Source organism: Loa loa (genome assembly GCF_000183805.2).
Source record: "Loa loa unplaced genomic scaffold supercont3.25, whole genome shotgun sequence".
Lineage (NCBI taxonomy): Eukaryota > Metazoa > Nematoda > Chromadorea > Rhabditida > Onchocercidae > Loa > Loa loa.
Window position 1 is genome coordinate 369,506 of NW_018108205.1, and position 16,851 is coordinate 386,356.

At 35.1% G+C, this 16,851-nt stretch overlaps 5 protein-coding genes across 6 annotated transcripts in view; 3 read left to right on the forward strand and 2 right to left on the reverse strand.

The window, feature by feature from the left end:
* Positions 1-5,118: 5,118 nt before the first annotated feature.
* LOAG_00244 lies at positions 5,119-8,968 on the reverse strand (the record flags this gene model as incomplete). Of its 2 annotated transcripts, none has more annotated exons than XM_003135784.2 (13): positions 5,119-5,520; positions 5,749-5,852; positions 5,936-6,051; positions 6,145-6,273; positions 6,386-6,462; positions 6,550-6,674; positions 7,008-7,204; positions 7,265-7,341; positions 7,508-7,648; positions 7,736-7,911; positions 8,001-8,156; positions 8,385-8,539; positions 8,782-8,968. In XM_003135784.2, 13 exons carry the CDS (start codon positions 8,966-8,968, stop codon positions 5,316-5,318), a joined length of 1,845 nt encoding a protein of 614 aa, XP_003135832.1. In that variant the 3' UTR covers positions 5,119-5,315. The 2 variants fall into 2 exon arrangements, with proteins under 2 accessions (XP_003135832.1, XP_020306929.1); XM_020445384.1 differs by having other exon boundaries at positions 5,119-5,605.
* Positions 8,969-9,350: 382 nt separating this feature from the next.
* Positions 9,351-10,220, forward strand: LOAG_00245 (hypothetical protein; the record flags this gene model as incomplete). The annotated part of the gene is made up of 3 exons (XM_003135785.1): positions 9,351-9,455; positions 9,482-9,652; positions 10,098-10,220. The coding sequence occupies 3 exons, from the start codon at positions 9,351-9,353 to the stop codon at positions 10,218-10,220; spliced, it is 399 nt and encodes a 132-aa protein (XP_003135833.1).
* Positions 10,221-10,245: 25 nt separating this feature from the next.
* On the reverse strand, positions 10,246-13,670 carry LOAG_00246 (hydrolase). The gene is made up of 10 exons (XM_020445385.1): positions 13,571-13,670; positions 13,180-13,425; positions 12,650-12,805; positions 12,395-12,550; positions 12,154-12,312; positions 11,834-11,984; positions 11,542-11,661; positions 11,341-11,448; positions 10,920-11,095; positions 10,246-10,668 (listed from the first exon to the last, which is right to left on the reverse strand). The coding sequence occupies exons 2-10, from the start codon at positions 13,345-13,347 to the stop codon at positions 10,489-10,491; spliced, it is 1,374 nt and encodes a 457-aa protein (XP_020304156.1). The 5' UTR covers positions 13,348-13,425; positions 13,571-13,670; the 3' UTR covers positions 10,246-10,488.
* Positions 13,671-13,878: 208 nt separating this feature from the next.
* On the forward strand, positions 13,879-16,192 carry LOAG_00247 (hypothetical protein). Its single transcript, XM_020445386.1, has 5 exons — positions 13,879-14,440; positions 14,643-14,761; positions 14,881-15,045; positions 15,416-15,481; positions 15,713-16,192. The coding sequence occupies exons 1-5, from the start codon at positions 14,392-14,394 to the stop codon at positions 15,815-15,817; spliced, it is 504 nt and encodes a 167-aa protein (XP_020304157.1). The 5' UTR covers positions 13,879-14,391; the 3' UTR covers positions 15,818-16,192.
* A 119-nt stretch (positions 16,193-16,311) lies between these two features.
* LOAG_16886 (hypothetical protein) overlaps positions 16,312-16,851 on the forward strand; it is a 2,190-nt gene continuing 1,650 nt past the window's right edge. Inside the window, exons 1-2 of the mRNA XM_020449539.1 lie at positions 16,312-16,557; positions 16,635-16,773. Of these exons, the coding sequence (XP_020306930.1) occupies positions 16,321-16,557; positions 16,635-16,773 (376 nt within the window). The 5' untranslated portion in view covers positions 16,312-16,320. The remainder of the gene's footprint in view (positions 16,558-16,634; positions 16,774-16,851) is intronic.

Sequence of the window (16,851 nt, forward strand, 5' to 3'; positions counted from 1 at the left end):
CATAATTTGGGTTCATATAAACAAAATGATTTCTCTAAAGTGCAAAAAAATGCGGCAAATGCATCAAAAAATTATGCATATAGTGAATGAAACTCGAAAAGAAATTCAAATCAGGTTCAAAAAAATTTGGCGGATTTAAACTTTCAATAACACTCTTTAGATCTGTATTGATGTTTTTTTTTTCTCGACGACAAGGATATTTAATTATGAATATAATTTTTAACATATATAAAACACATATCAGTGCAATGTCATTCCACATATAAATGCATTCTGCATGCATCAAACTGGTATGTAATCAGAAATCACTATCCTTCATAAATGTGAATAGCATTTGATACAAAGTTTATAAATTTTACCAAAAGAAATTTTACAATTTTAGTCAGCAAATTTCATAGTAACCATAATCAATATGCAGAAGTTTTCGTTAGATGAGCTCATCATCTAAGAAACGCAATGCTCTTCAACAACGTTTCAGAGTAGGTATTTTGTTCGTAGAATTCTTTTTTTTTTAAGTATAAGAACCTTCCTTTAATTTCAAAACATTAAGAAGCATTACGATTCAAAAAACAAATTTAGATAACATCACTGGATTTTCCTTTACTTTTTTATTATTAGGGGGAAAAAAAATTATAGTGCCTATCGATAAGTGTTGTGACGATGTCGCGCAAGTTGCTCGAAGGGAATACAAATTTTCGTTTGAATATTTTACCAGCAGAATTTCCTTTTGTTTAAATATGCAGTTACCACGCTTTTACAATCATCTTGTTGTCTTGCGCAATTCAAAAATTTTGCAAAACTAAACGATCAACGCAACGAAAGTGGTAATTTCAACTTTAATAAGAAACTGCATGCTTTTCACTTCTAAGTTTATTACAGTTATCATGCATAATCTGATGTTGATGTGGAAAAAATGAAACATCCTTAACAACTACATTATAATGTTTGGTTTATAAACAGGAAGTTAATGAGATCACCAGCGAGACGGAAAGATTCATCTGTGCGTTACCGTGAAATTGGATCGCTGCGAAAAGCATAAGGAAGAGATAGTGTTACTCGACGTGACAAAATTCTAAGCTAGTCAAGGTATTCAGGCTGAGACAATATTATCAGAAGCAAAGAGAGTTAACAAACTCTGAAGCATATTTGAAGACTATGAGATCAATAAATTTTCAAAAAAAAAGAACTTATTGGGTAGAAATAAGTTTCTTTCAAATATATTACATGTCATTTTTTCCCAAATATATTATATCAGTATGTTATAAGATCGTAATGAATCATATGATAAAGTTGATTGCAGAAAAATATTGTAGGAGCATACTAAAATACAGTGACTTTAAACTCTCAAGAAAATGCATAACTTTGAAAGAAATTAAAATTCCTAAATTGCAATTTTTGCTTTTAAAAATTTTTAATTTTTTAAAAAAAAATTTTTTGCCCGGGAATACTCTGAAACCACGCATTTTTTTAATATATATGTTTAATACGATAAAGAGGGATTGCGAAGAGGTGGACATGTCACTGAGGGATGATTTGTTAAGAATTAACTGTTCATTGTTGACAACACACCTGCAAGTAACTATTCATCCAGTCTCATTCATTTATCGGTTAAAACCTTTTTTTTTTTTCAACTACACCTCCAAATTGAATAACGTCAGTGCTGTTCCAACATATAAATAAATATAGCCACAGATACATAGGTGCATATAGATGTACAGATGTGGATACAAGCATAGGTATTGACGCAGATACACACTCCACAATTACAATATTTTTTGTCCGGGAATACTCTGGAGCCACACACTTTTTCAATCGGTGCTATATGCCATTGCAAATGATAAAAGCAAATCTTGTCAGAAATTGCCAGTAGCAATTTGAATAATTGTCTTAGCTTAAAGATGTCGGAATATATGAGGAAGGCCGTTTCCTCCACAAGGACGCTGTTAGAATCACGTCATTTGACGTTAAGCAATTTCCTTACTTTAAGCTCATAAAGATGATTATCACGTGCTCTTACCCGTAACACTGGCAGATTACTTACTTAAACAATTATGCATAATTCACTCACCACAGCTGTTCGCAATTCTTAACTTATTCCGTGTTAAATATAGCAGGTGAAATGAATTTCATCGTTCACTTTATGTACTTTTCTTCAAATTAATTTTAATTACATCGATGTTTCTCAAGACATAGAATAACTTGAAAAATAAGATGCCTTTTGTATCTTTCCTGTCAGTTATTTTGTACGAGGAACATTTATCAGTATGGAACAAAAAAGAGCCAACACCCTGATAAAAGCATCTTATAAATGAAGTTAAATGTATAACGCATAATCTGAAAGCCGAAGATTTTTTGATTAGTTAGGCTTCTTGATAAATGCACACTGAAAACGAGCCGAATTCTCTTGTCATCACTTTCTTGAACTGGAATTTCTCCACTTTTCGAAATTTCGAAAATTTTATAATTGATACACATTAGCTCGTTCGTTCTTTGGAATTTTGAAATCGGCTTTCGTCGGATCTGTCTTTTATGGAATTTAATAGATAAAGAGAGGAAGAAAATGCCTTTAAAATTCTCTTAATGAGGACTTCTCTCTCTTTATTTGCAAACATCCAAAATCCGAAAGGAAATGAAAGTTTTAGCCGAAAATGCATAATTTTTCTCATTATTCTCTTCCTGTATAAGAAGCCCATGTTTTTATTCGAATAATACGTAATAGTTCAAAATGTAATATGTTAAATGACAAATCAATCATGAGATAAAGAAGGACTGGAAAGGAGTGAAATCAGTCATCTGTGTCAAGAAGATGAAATAGCGCACGAGAAGGATGTATGTGTAAGACAAAAATGAACACTCCGAAAAGCAAGAAATGTTTGGGGTAATATGAAAGATATGCAATTTATCCGAATTCTCATTTGTTTTTCTTTTTTTTCCAAATCTCGCTTTTCTTACTTTCAGTAATCCAGCGTTCGGCATGTACGTATTTGTATTTAGCATAAAATGATCGCGTCGCTTACACGATCTGTCAAATGCTTGGGACCGCGGTTTTGATATGTTTACTGAAGTTTCTCTAATATAGTTATTACTTTTGTTTTTTGTCAATTTGTATTTGATGCGTAACAAACTTTTGCTGCATACGGTAGGGTGTATGTGTATATGTGCAAGTGTTAGTTTACGTGTATGTGTATGTACGCATATGCAAGTATACCATTGGGTCATGGAAAAGCAAAGGAAAAGGAAAAATAGAGGAAGATGAAACGGGGAGCAATCCATTCCGTTCCAAGGAAAATCAATCAGCCACTGTTTTCCATTCTCCAATACAAGTCTCCGAATCATCCATCCCGCTGCACAATCGTCGCGAGCAAAATGTCCCAATAGTGTATACTACATGTGCGATATGTGCATTATTTATACGTGAAGTCTGTTTCTCGTTTGTTTTTCCACACCGTTCCAAAACAGATTGCACTACAACTTGCTGCTTTTTCCGTCAACAGTTAAATTGTTAATAAAACTAGGTTCGCCACTTTCAGACCATCATCATCCCAACCAACACTCTGTTACTGTTTATTTGTTACCTTTAGAAAAAATCAACTTGACTCGAGTTTTTAATCTCACATATTTCTTTCAAGTCAAACCTCATCAAAGAATGGGCATCTCAACAGTAGGGTCGTCGACCTAACGATCTCTGCAAGACCTATCGCATTCATTTTATCCAACAATCAAGCAGTTAGTTCAGGTGCTAGAACGTCCCTTCTGGTCTAGTAATGTTTCCTTAGCATCAGATTACAGCCACTTGATTAAAACTTTTTACGAGATGTAACCATCCTCCTACAGCGGTAAACTAAAACTAAAAGATATCGTCCTACTAGCATTTCCTGCTTGTTAAATTGATCACTCTACAGTAAGCAGTATATTGAAGTGTACGTCATAGTGATTGACAAATAAGCGAATCAATATGGCTTACGTTTCAGAAATTGCTTACGTATCAAATAATCTGTCACTTGGAACAGAACCATATAACCAAGTCCCGAATAAAAGTCCCGCGATCGCCATAACTTCGAGGTTTCCAATTAGTAGACCCCTTTGACCCCGGAAGACAAATTACAGCGAGAAAGCTATTACTACCGCTCCATTGCCTATGCTGTAATACTCTGGAACGCTACTAGAAACATTTCTAATCTTCGGATTGAAAACGGCCCAACCAAGTCCCTAGCATCTCCAGAGTGAAAGTTTCAGATTTTAAGGTAAGCGAAAAATCAAAAATAGCATGTATGTCTTGCAATAAATTGCTATTCCTCCATTCATGTCTCTTTCCAGTTCTGAACAATCTCTACTGTTAGCTTTCTTCAAGTGCAAACAAGAGATGTGGAATTAATCCTTATCCTCCATTTATTACAACTTCCAAACAGGACTGAAACAGACAAAGAATGGCTTGAACAAAACCATTACCAAAGGCAATTTACACGCAGAAATTTACGTCAGATGTAAAAAATAGAGACTACGGCACAATCAATATAAACCACAACTGGAAAACTATCATTATTAGCCCATTGGACTATTCCTGCTTTCCTTATAAATATTTTTATTGTTCGAAATTATCTCAGACCTCCAGAATCTCTGAAATTTCCGAAAAAGAAACCGCATAAATATGGGAAGAGCGATAACCATTCTACAACTCAGAAAAACTGGTCTACCTTCATAGATTAACCTACAAGCCGAAAACCCAACTATATGAAGGTCGAATCAAAAAGCTTTCAAGTATTTGACGGTGCCATATATCAGCATAAATAGTATCCCCAAATATATATGTTATATGACATTTATATTGTTAAGTTTAACAACATCAACACTAAGAACAACCGGAATGTGATTATGAAAGAGCTGCAATAGATAATTTTCAGGAGCAATGCATATCGCTTGAACTTGAATGAAACTGGGAAAATTCCCTTAATATTCCAAATCTCAGGTGAATTTCTCTCATTTTCATTAACAACATCAAAAAATGTTTGGAGAAAAATAATTTTATACCGAGCAGCTAAAAAATTTTTCCCATATATTCAATGATGAGTGGAGATGGAATGAAAATGTAACCCGAATAAATCCAATCGAAGCAGTTTTCTAGCCATTATACGAATTTAAAGTCACTAAATGAAATAATGCAAAGGGACTTTTTGATTAATATATATACAATACCACAATACAAGGCTCAAGGAAAGGCAAGGAAACACTCCAGAACAAAACATCTCAATCATAATCATCAGAAAAAAATCAGAATCAAAACTTTCTTATTGCGAATGTTCCAGTGAGTTCCTAATTTAAGCTTTTTTATTACGTTCCTGAATCAGTTTCAAATTAATTTTCGCCCATGTCCACTTTTGACTCCACCGTTTCGAATCACAGGGATTCATGAAAATTTCTCCTCGCTCCACATCGCAATCCATGCACAAATCACTAACCGGATGATACATCTGCTGCTTGTCAGGTAGATATTTAAAATGTTGATTACCTTGCATGCCATGGCTGAGATGAAGAAATTTTAGATTTAATTGGAAAATTCCGGGTTTCTTATTCCTGCCCTGTTCCACCTCACCTATATCATCTTTTCCTAAAAAAAAAAAGAAAAAAAGGAAATAAAATGTTAGGAAGAAATCCTCTATAACTTTGATTTCAAGAAAGGTCCACAAACCAGAAGATGATTTTTGTACTCTTGGAGCTGAAAACTCATAAGAAATTCATTTTAAATCATACCAAGAAAATAAAACAATGGGCGCCCTGTTTCCAGAAACTGAAACATCGAAACACATTGTTCGCGTATGGAGTCGTACATCGCGCCAAAACGTGAGTCGAAGATTCTTGAAAATTTAACAAGTTTTCAATATTTTGAAATGTAGAAAAAGAAGTGAAGAAAGTTTTGGATGAAGGAAGTATTACTTACTTGCTCCCCATCATTCGCCGGGCCATCACTGACACACTTACGTAAACCAAACTTTTCTTCAGCATTTTTGAAGTGCGTATCCACACATTTATTTGCTGCAACATTGCGCAGCTCACCTACATAATTAGATATGTAAGTCTTTAAGAGATTTTAGACCTAATAAATGATCTGTTCAAATAGCAATAGCGAAAATATAAATATTACTTAACCTTCGGCACTATCTTCGGGCTCTATTGCAGGATAAAACTTTTCCTGATCGAAAGCAATCTCTTTCATGAACCAGTCAAACGATTTACATTTAAGCCTCTTTCTAACTGCTTTCTGCTTACTGAGGTCACCTAAAAACATTTTCGCTATTGTCAATTCAAGTTTGATTTCAGCAATTGATTTCTATCACTAAACAAGCCCGACAGTTTCAGACTGACCTATATTGCACTACAAAAACCATACCAAAGTCAACAGTAAGCAATGGTGGTCTGCGTTTGTACAAAAACTTTGCATATTCATCCATCCATACTTCAGCAACTCTGAAGATTCTTTTTTATTTGATGAATAAATTCAAAATTTCATTGCTTCACTATTGCTACCATCTTGGTAAAAGTATAGTGATATACCTTCTATAATTTTTCGAAATGAAATCCCCGATACCTGGATCTGGAAAAGGAACATATTTACAACGATAAATGTGTCCAACTCGTGAACATGGAGCATCAACCATTGTACCATGACATTGCCACACCTAACAATATACTAAGCACGGATTGACATGTTAAGCTCTGAAGAACATGTAAACAAAAATGTTAAGCAAAAATCTCGAAGAAACGACCAAACAGATTTTTAGTATTTCAGTTCATTTCGAATTAGTTGAAACGGTAATACTATTACCCCCCAACATTCAAATAGCGGTTTTTAAGTATTGGAAAGGAAGACATCATTGTTTCTAAAAAACAGTATAATATCCTGTACTTTGATCAACAGTGAAATGAATAGAATAATCTAGGCGACATATGAGAGAAATGAAAATTTCAAAAGAAAATTGAAGTTTACGTTCTAAAAAAGGATCAAGACTTACCTTGAAAGATAGTTCGTATTGTTCACCACCCCATATTTCAAGACCCTCATCATAACCTCCCAATTCCCAAAACCATTTCCTACTGATTGCAAAATATCCACCAGCCATAACTGGATTATGAAAGGGACGTGTTGGATTTTTCTTATTATCTTCTGTTAAGGGCAAACGCTTGTAATTGAATTCCCAATCGAAAGAACCTGAAAAGTTAGAAATCCTAACCTTTTAATCTTTTTGAAAGTTAGAAAAAAGTTCCAAACCTCTGCCACCTTCATCCTGTGCACGGTATTCGTAAGTATCACAGTCAATAACATCGATGAGAGGACAAACTACTGTTCTGAAAGGAACATATTTATCTGCGAACGCCAAACAAAATTTTCCAAGCAGGAATGTGAGATCGATTTTCAATGAAGTTTTAGCTCTAGTGAATTTACAAAATCAAATTTCGCTGAAGGTTACATATTACTTCGCAAACTCTTAGTCGAATCAATGACAAAATTTACCTATAATCCAGTGCAATTGGTTCAACGAGTGGTGGCAACCAGTTATAGTTTGTTTCTGAATGTGCATCCAAAAACACGATCACATCGGCTGTTACATGTCGTGCACCTATTTGACGTGCACGAATCAATCCTTCTCTTTTTCTAAATTGACCAAAAAATATTTGAAAAAATAAGAAAAAATTTGAGAGAAATCCACAAAGTATGCTGAATTAATTTACAAAAACTTACTGCGTACGAACAACTTTCACGATGTGATTAAGACCAGCCTTTTTCAGGAACTCTTCAAGCGGTTGTTTTAAGAACGGTTTTGTGCTTCCATCATCGACAAGAATAACTTCTTTCATGATATCTTTTGGAGAACGATTTATAACAGAATATATGCTTCTCAGCAACGTGGAATTGTGCTGCAAGAAAAAATAATACGTTGACTGAAAACTAACTTTGCATGTAAGTAAAGATTTAGGAAACTTTTTGTTCTTGATAACGAACATACCTCATTATGAATGGGAAATACTACTCCTACAGTGGGTAGTTTTTCGAGATAAACCATGTTCCTGCATCCAGAATGCCGTATATCTTTAATCGAACGATTCAAAGCAATGAAATCGCTGATATAGGCATTATAACCGTTTGAACGGTAGAGACCATCCTAAAAATGTGATAAGCTCTAAAAATAGCAAAAAGAACAAAGTGAATCATTGATCGACCAAACGATTTGTACAGTATTACAACTTTCGAAGATTTCCATACAAAAGTAGATCGAATTCTCAGGATTCTAAAACACTATATCTACTGAACCTGCACTCAATTTTTCGCATAGAACAGACCATTCTCATCTCACAACCATGAATTTCGAATAAGAACTTCGGAAGCTAACCCGTAACTTTTTGAATTCTTCAACTGCTACTACCGCCGGTTGGCCACCCTCGCCAAGACCTTGTCTTAGTGCATCACGTTTCATCGATTCATAATCATGCCAGTCCTTTTTACCAAAACTTTTATATAAAGCGAATGGATCAGTGTCGTTATCCACTAAAATCTTGTGAACAAATAAAATTGATTTTTTTTTCCCTTTATATTGTAGAATTTGAAACAAAATATCTTTACACTTTTAGAAATCCAGGAATAAAATAACAGCTGAAGTACCAAATTAACCCTTTCTAGAATATAATTTCATGGAACTGCTCTGACTTTCTCTTAAAAATTGAAACAGTCACTCAATGAGCGAAATTTTCAAATATTTCTCTTCGCCTCCAAAAAAAGGAAAAACAAACAAATCGGTATCTGCTGAGCAATGTTTCCAATAAAAACACCAGCCATCATGCCTTTGTGCCCCTTTTCACACATCGCTGACGGTTTTGGTGTAGAAAAAATTGCATATAATCCAATAAAACAAAAGGCCAGAGCAAATACCTGCAGCGTCCGTCTGCTACACCTCCTAAAGTAGCGCCATGATATCATCCCTCTTAGAATACCTGAAAAAAAATTCCAGCACTAATTTCATTGGACATACTGAAGCCGCAGCGTATACAAGGACATATAAAAAAATCGCAAATGAGATTATTTTGAAGGGATTTCGATTTTCTGAATCGGAATTTAAAATTAATAAAATTATGAGTAAGAGAATTTCATTTGAAAAAGTAGTTATATTACAACAGAAAACAGAAAGAGTTGAAACGAAACAACCATTGCTGTTTCAAAAACTGAACTTTTAAATTAAAATATACCAAATTGCTAACAAAGAAATGGGAAAAACATTCTCAACCAATTGCAGCGAAAAGGAAAATTTGGGTCTAAAAAAATGATCGAAGCATAATCTTTCAAACAAACGAAATTTTGACAAATGAATGGCACAGTGGAACAATGTGTATTCTCTGGAACTCAGCGTGATCATCGAATTCGTTCACAGAAGGAAAAAAAAGAAATTAACTATGTAACACCAGTTGAAGTAATATGAAGCATTGCCACTTTAAGTCCTGTAAGGTTCGGAATGAAAAAAAAACTTACACAACAACACTAGGACCGTTTGGACATTGGCGTAGAGCGTTACTCGATGGTGGGGATGACTGGACTTCGCCGTGCATTATTTACCTTTTAGAAAAGGTTGACGATATCAGTCGTCGAACCACTCCGTCTGAACCACCTGTTAGTTACTCTATTACTGCTATTTGAATTATCAGACTTCAGTCAGCTAAGGCTAATTTTTACTGGCTTGCTTAAAACTTTTAAGATGTATATTTCACTGTGTTTCAAGATTGTCTCAAACGCAAGGTAAAGTTCTCTCACGGTTCATATTCCCACTCAATCTGCAGAAAGCTTCAAATCAACCTTCCGAAATTTGGAAAAAGTGGTATTCTAAGCTTGAAATTTTATACTTATACATACAAATTATCATTTGTTATGACACAGGGAGACCTATGACCTAGAAGCTCATTCAAGAAATCTTGTAACCAAATCTCAGGAATCATTAACTCAATACCGGGACCTAGAGAGAAATATTCCATTTAAGCACTGAAGGCTTCTTTGAATCTTGCAACCGTCCAGCATTACTATTACTGCAAAAAAAGTCTAGACTTCCATAGAAATCAAGAGTGAAGTAGGCCAAGCTTCACTGCACGCTATTTCATCGCATCACACGCTATTAGAATTCCTCCCACCACTGCAATCTAAGGATATAAGGGCAGCTGAGGTCAAAATTTCATGTTCCGATTAAAACAGCTAACGTTATTTCAACGTTTCATCCAGATATTTACTATAACATGAAGTGAACAACACAGAGCAAAAAATTATATCATAAAGAGCAGCGCTTGTGCGATGTGCTGGTTTTACTTGCATATTTCTTTACACTTCCTTTATGCTTGTCAATGCAATTTACCTACAACTGATTGGTTTGCTATAGCATTAATTAACGCCATTTACTTATGTTAGTCTTTAATGCTAGCAAATACAGTACACGACCAAATACTTCCAAGTGCACATTATCACTCGGTTTCTCCATTAACCAACAAACATCGATATACATTGGCTTCATTCTGCATTTCTTCCTTATTCCGAAATTTGTTTTTTCCAGCTTTGTCATGCTCAGTTAATTCACGATAAACATTATCTGGATCGCCGCCAACATCACCTTTCTTGCGTGGAAGTATGTGTACGTGTACGTGCTACAAGAGACGCTCGTTATTACTTTCTCACTTAATTAGCCGTGCTTATTTGCTGCATTTTATTAATAAATAAAATGAAATGAACTTTCTGACTGTCGAATTATGGAACGCAAAATTATTTGTGTAAACTTTCAGCTTGAAATTTATAACCGAACAGATAAATGAGTCAGCAGCAAGCAAAAAGTCTCGTTTCTAACTTATGAGAATCCTGAATGGCTTCCAAGAACATAAAGTCAAGCATTTATACTTACTGAAACAGTTTGCCCTGCTTCAGGACCATCCTGAACGCAAACAGTCGAAGATGTAGCTTTATAGCAGCCTTCCAGCATTGCCTGTATTTTCTTTGCAGTTATGAATAAATCGGAAGTTTCGGTCAAACTTAATTCAGTGAGTCGTTTCGCATTCCTGATCGGACAGACTAGCACATCTGAAAGGAACCGGCAATTCAAATGTATTTCTGTCGAAGGAAAATTTTATATGATGGAACAAACATTAAACTTTTTACAATATGAAATAATGCTAGGCCTTGACTGTCATGTATATGCAATTTGGTATTGCGATTTTCGGAATTCTGTTCAGGAACTCGAAACTTGGTAAAATATAATGAAATAAAATGCACGGAGTAAACTATATAGAATATTTTCGATCAACTTATCACTTAAAAGTACTAACGTCCAGGGAGTACAGGGCTTCGATTTACGAAACAGAATGTGTACGTACTGCGATAAAAAACGTGTTCGGACGGAATACTGTGATTACCGAACGTATACACATCATTCCCTGCAATTGGATTACAACATAAGAATTGAAAAGCTTCGAATTCAAGTACAGAACTAAGTGTACAGTCAAAAATCCAGAAAAACCAACACTGACCGATTTCGTTCCTCTGCACCGCTATCAGTGAATACAACTCAGAACGCCGATGTTCGAAAACAGGCTGCAATTTTCGTACTTCGTCCAGATAACTTAATGATATTTCAGCAAAACACATATCTTGAAAATACTTTCAACTTAGAATGAATAGAATTCAAAAGCTTAAGTTTATATAAAAGAAAAGATAACAAGCCTACTACCAACCCCTCTCATTTTCTTGAATCTGTTAGGGATTTTCAATACCTGTCCACACAAAGAAAAAGCATTAAATACAACAGATTTCACGTTATACCTATAGTTTCTGAACACTGAGCAATAACTGCTCCCCAAGGATCAACAACCATTGCATGACCATATGATGACCTTTTATCGTTATGTTTACCAGTCTGAGCTGCAGCGACAACGTAACACTGTGTTTCGATTGCTCTCGCCCTTAATAAGGTCTAAAAAAATTAAATAAAAATGAACTCTAAATCTAGAGAAAAACAAAACTTGAAATTTCCTAAAAAATTCATTTGAATATTGCTGGAAACGCCTGGCTTATCTATTCCTTTGAATTCAAAGACCACAAAAATTGAACACTTTTTTGTTCGAAAATCACCAAACGCATACTTCCCAGTGGGCGAGGCCAGTGTTAACAGTGAAAGCCGCCGGGTATGTCAAAATATGGGCTCCATTCATACGATACCATAATGCCAATTCAGCAAAGCGCAAGTCATAACAAATGGACATAGCAACATTTCCCACAGGTGTACAAATTGGTTTCGGAATCTGAAATCTTTCACAAAGTTTATTTGAAAAACCTAGAACAGAGGAGATGCAAAACTCCCAATTTCAAGAAAATAAAACCAACTTCATTCCCATGACTTGAAAATTCGCTTTCTACTAATCGCATTTTCCCAGGGATATCTAAATCGAATAGATGAAGTTTTCTGTAGACACCACGAGTTTCTCCTCTGTCATCTATGATAAGATGAGTATTGAAGGGTTTCCGCAATCCACTAGAATCCTAAAAAAAAATCAAAATCGACTGGAAATTGATAAAAAAAAAGGAAGCACCAGCAAATCCAGACACCAGTCAAATTTAGACCTAAAGTACTTTCAGAACCTTTTGGTGAAATCCACCCAAACTAAGCCAGAGTCCATATTCTCTGGCACAGTTTCGATACCGACCAATATAATCGTCACTTTCAGTTAAAGCCAATGCTTCATTCTCGTCACGGTTTTGTCCAACGTAATCGAAACACTCCGGGAAGAAAACCATCTAAATTTGGAAACCTCACTTTTAAGTCGAAAAAGTATCGATTTTTGAGTGCTTCAAAAATTAGCTTTTTAGGACTGCAGAGCCCTAATTACCACCACATCACAAATACTCATAACGCTCAATAAATATGCAGTTCGCATGAAATAATTTACTTGAATCGCTTTATGGATAGCTCTTTCGCTGAATGTCTCATTCATCACTTTGGGCAAATAACATTTCCCTAACAATCTTCCCAAATTTATTTTGGGAATGACGTTAGACCTTAGACCTTATCACTGTGTCAAAATCAACGGTGAAAACAAGTAAAGAGATGGGGAAAGCATGAATACCTAGACTTTGAATAGATATGATAAAACCAATGTTAAGGCCTGAACCTTTGCTCTGCGTTCTTTAGCACGCCTCATCATCCATTTTGCAACTTCGAAATTAGCTTCCAAATCATTCGTTGATGTTAACTGACAAACAGCGATCAGGTAACGTGTTTCGGTCATTAATAAGGAAAAGTGACGACGGATAGTGCTATTTAGTAAATAAGCGCGCATTCGAATGAGACTTGCATAAACTGCACTGAGCAACAGCTATTTGTTGTGAGTATTCATGAATTATTCGACATGCATTTCCTAAAAGTTATAAAATCCATCTTATTTTTTGGTTCGATTTGATAAAAGACTGGTGTAATAAGCATAGGAAGAGAAAATGGTAAGAGTAACACTCCCCAACATATCACGCTCCATCCATCTCTTGCCAAATCAGCGTCGAACCCACCTGTCACCTCATCCATTCTCCTTGCAGAGAGAATTATCCCGTTAAAGAAATCAATACCATATTCCATCATATGCTCAATCAGTTAGCTGCAATTCGACTATAGCTACGTGGAAATGAGAATACGGGGATGAGAATACCGTTAAAATTTGACGAAACAGAGATAGCGATACTTAACGAACACAGAGAAATGGAAGTGAAATCAATTGTAGAGAGTGTTAGATGAGGAGAGAGAGGGAGAGTTTGTAAGGCCCATGAAAGAGTAACGAAATGAAATGATGTTATCTGTTCAGTAAATACAGAGTGTGAAATAAACGAATTCCTATTGCGTGTAAAGCGCGGGTACCATTGCGTGAGCAAGGAGCAGAGGAGGGGATGGTAATAAGTCCTTATTTAGAACTTTACGCAAATGCTATCGACATGTGAAGTGGGCTCTGTTAAACGACGCAGGAAACATTTTTGGGACATCTGAGAAGACGTTGCGTTAATGTCAGTCCTCCGAAACATCCGTTTTTGAATCCATCGCGGAAGATCAACTGGATGAAATGGTTCATTGAATTAGTGCGAAATTCGGTGCTTTTGATTCCGTAGTATAAAATATGCTAGGAAAATGATATCCGGTATTTATAAGTCTGAGAGACGCAGAGGTTCAGGAAATACAGTGTTACGTCGAATGAGTTTTCCTTAGCATAACTTATTCGGAGTAACACTATGTTTGACTGTCTTCCAAATGATTTAACACAGAACTTACAAAATTACATATACATCCTGTTTACAGGTATTTAGAGGGACCTCAACAAGGCAGTAATCAAGTAAGATACGAAATGATTCGAGGATTTGTTATATTGGTGTCCTTCGTAATTGGAACCGAGGGTACGTTTTTCACGAAGATTCAAACGAACAAATAAAATAGTTGTTTTAATTTTATGCTACTTTATAAAAGTCATTATGTAACATCTTAGCATATCTTCCAAAAGTTACTCCTCTGTTTAATATAGTTAATAGTCCAAAGCCTGTTGTATTTGTTGCATGCAGTAGATTTTAAACTTTAATCGTCACATGGAATTTTTTTTAGCCGTCACGTGTGAATCACCCAATCATTCCGCGGTAACATTCTCAACCACTGATGCCTTTTTTCATTTTAGCACAACTTACATTATTGAATTTAACCTACAGTGCGCCAATAATGTCAAGGTTAGCTTTTGCTTTTTTTTTTTTTTGATTTTCTTCAGACAAACGTGAAAACATTAAAGCTATAGGAGCAATTGCTCCATAATAAAAATTATATAGTTTCTCAGTGATCCCTACTGTAGGATATGGCTGTCTATGGTATCGTCAATGGAAAAGTACATCAGGCTGCTGTCTCCGAAGAAACGTCAAAACATCAGATATCTTGGCAATTGGAGCACGATGAGTCGACTGCTCAAACATTCGATGTCGTTATTTACGACGAAGATGGTTTGACTGCATATCGCAAGGTACTTGGTTTGCCTGCCTACAGATTTCAGAATCTTTGGTTATTTGGATTGAGTTAGCTGGTAGAAGTACCTTTTTGAATTGTTTTTGGGGTCCGTCAGTGATAATTGCAAGTTTGACTAAGTTATTTCAGATGTTAGACATACTTTAAACCGGAACGACTGAAAATTTGTACTAGTACACTTAGAAAACTTGTATTAATTCACTTGGCATAAAAGCTATCGTTTTCTCAAAAACGAATTTTTTAGAAAGTAAAAGTGTGAAACCACTGGGAGCAGCTACTGAAAAATATTTGAGAAAGTTATGAATTTTAGTGCATAGGAAGCTTAAACCATCGACAGAATTAGGCATGCATTTCATATTTTTTTCTAGGCGGAAAGGAGCCATGATGATACCTCCAAAGTGAAATCACTCTTCACAGTGCAATTAAAACATCCTGTATGTTTCAGCTTTTTCATTAAAAATCAATTTCAGTCTTTTCACTTGTTGTGAGGCCTTCCCGTTAATCAGTTTTTCAATGTTAATATCATTAGTTTCAAAAAGCTTTTCATGAAGTCTATGGAAAAAATTTTTGTCGGAGAATACGAAGGAGATCGTTCGGGGCTTCAGGTGAATGTTTCATTGTTAACTAGATATACAATATAAAGTCGAATAATACATTCGTTCCAGGGTGTCTCGAAATCATCTCCGGTTGCATCAGAAACCGTTGTTACGGCTTTCGCTCTGATTGCTTTATATGTTGGTTATCACTTTAAGAGTCAGCTGATGGCTTAAAGTATAAGTATTAAATATTCTAAATGTTCTAGTATAAGTATTAAATGTTAAATGTTTTTACGGATAATCGTAATGATAAAACCACGTTTCTGTGACTTTTTGTCACTTTATGGGACCAGGCGATGTTTACCCATATGTTTTAATAATTTTATGTATCTCCAAAGAACTTTTGAGATTTCAAATTTTAAACATTGACCGAAGTGTTCTCTGTGACTCTTTGTCATCTTGGAGTATATGAAATAGAGTTTAACTTAAAAGTCACTTTGGGGTTTTGTTCCTTCTTTGTCTTTTACATTTATTGTTATAGTTTGCATTGTTTATTTTCCTGTCAAGAAAACTTGCTGTTCTATTTATAATTCAGTAATAAAAGCATGGTTAAAACCATCCCTTCTATGCAAATTTTCGCATTTTGCAGCGTGACAAGTTCATAAATCTTGAGACTATGGGAATTGATCGTGTTGCAGTAATGCACAGTACATCAACTTGGTTCATTGATTTTCAGGATGTTAACTTCATTGGGGATGCGGTCGCGTGTGGCCAGTTTAGAAAGCAAATATTTATTAAGGTTTCTGAAATTATCAGCTGAACCAAACAGGCTATCTAATTATCCGTACGGGAAAACTGTGAATCCATTCAGTCTGCAGTTCGCTACTTCAGCACAGATATCCATATCGAATTTTTCTCTTCCATGTGCAAATGCTCTATACGAAGCAAAGCGGCTTTTTCATGCTACTGAAACAGTATGTATTTGAGTCACAGAAGGGTTTGGAGATCTTTTCCATAAAAGAAAAATTGTTGAAGAAAAATTGTTTTCAAGGAGTGGGAGCTAGTGGAAATCCAGTTGTTTTCTGCATATTTTACGAATTACTTGCAAATCCTGATTTCCAAGGTCGAGGTTTCCTATTATAAGGATGGTTATGATGCATTTGCTAAGGATCCTGACCCTGAAATTCTCGGTTAGGTAGAAGTTTACTGATTTCTGCTGTAATATGCATATATATATATATATATATATATATATATATATATATATA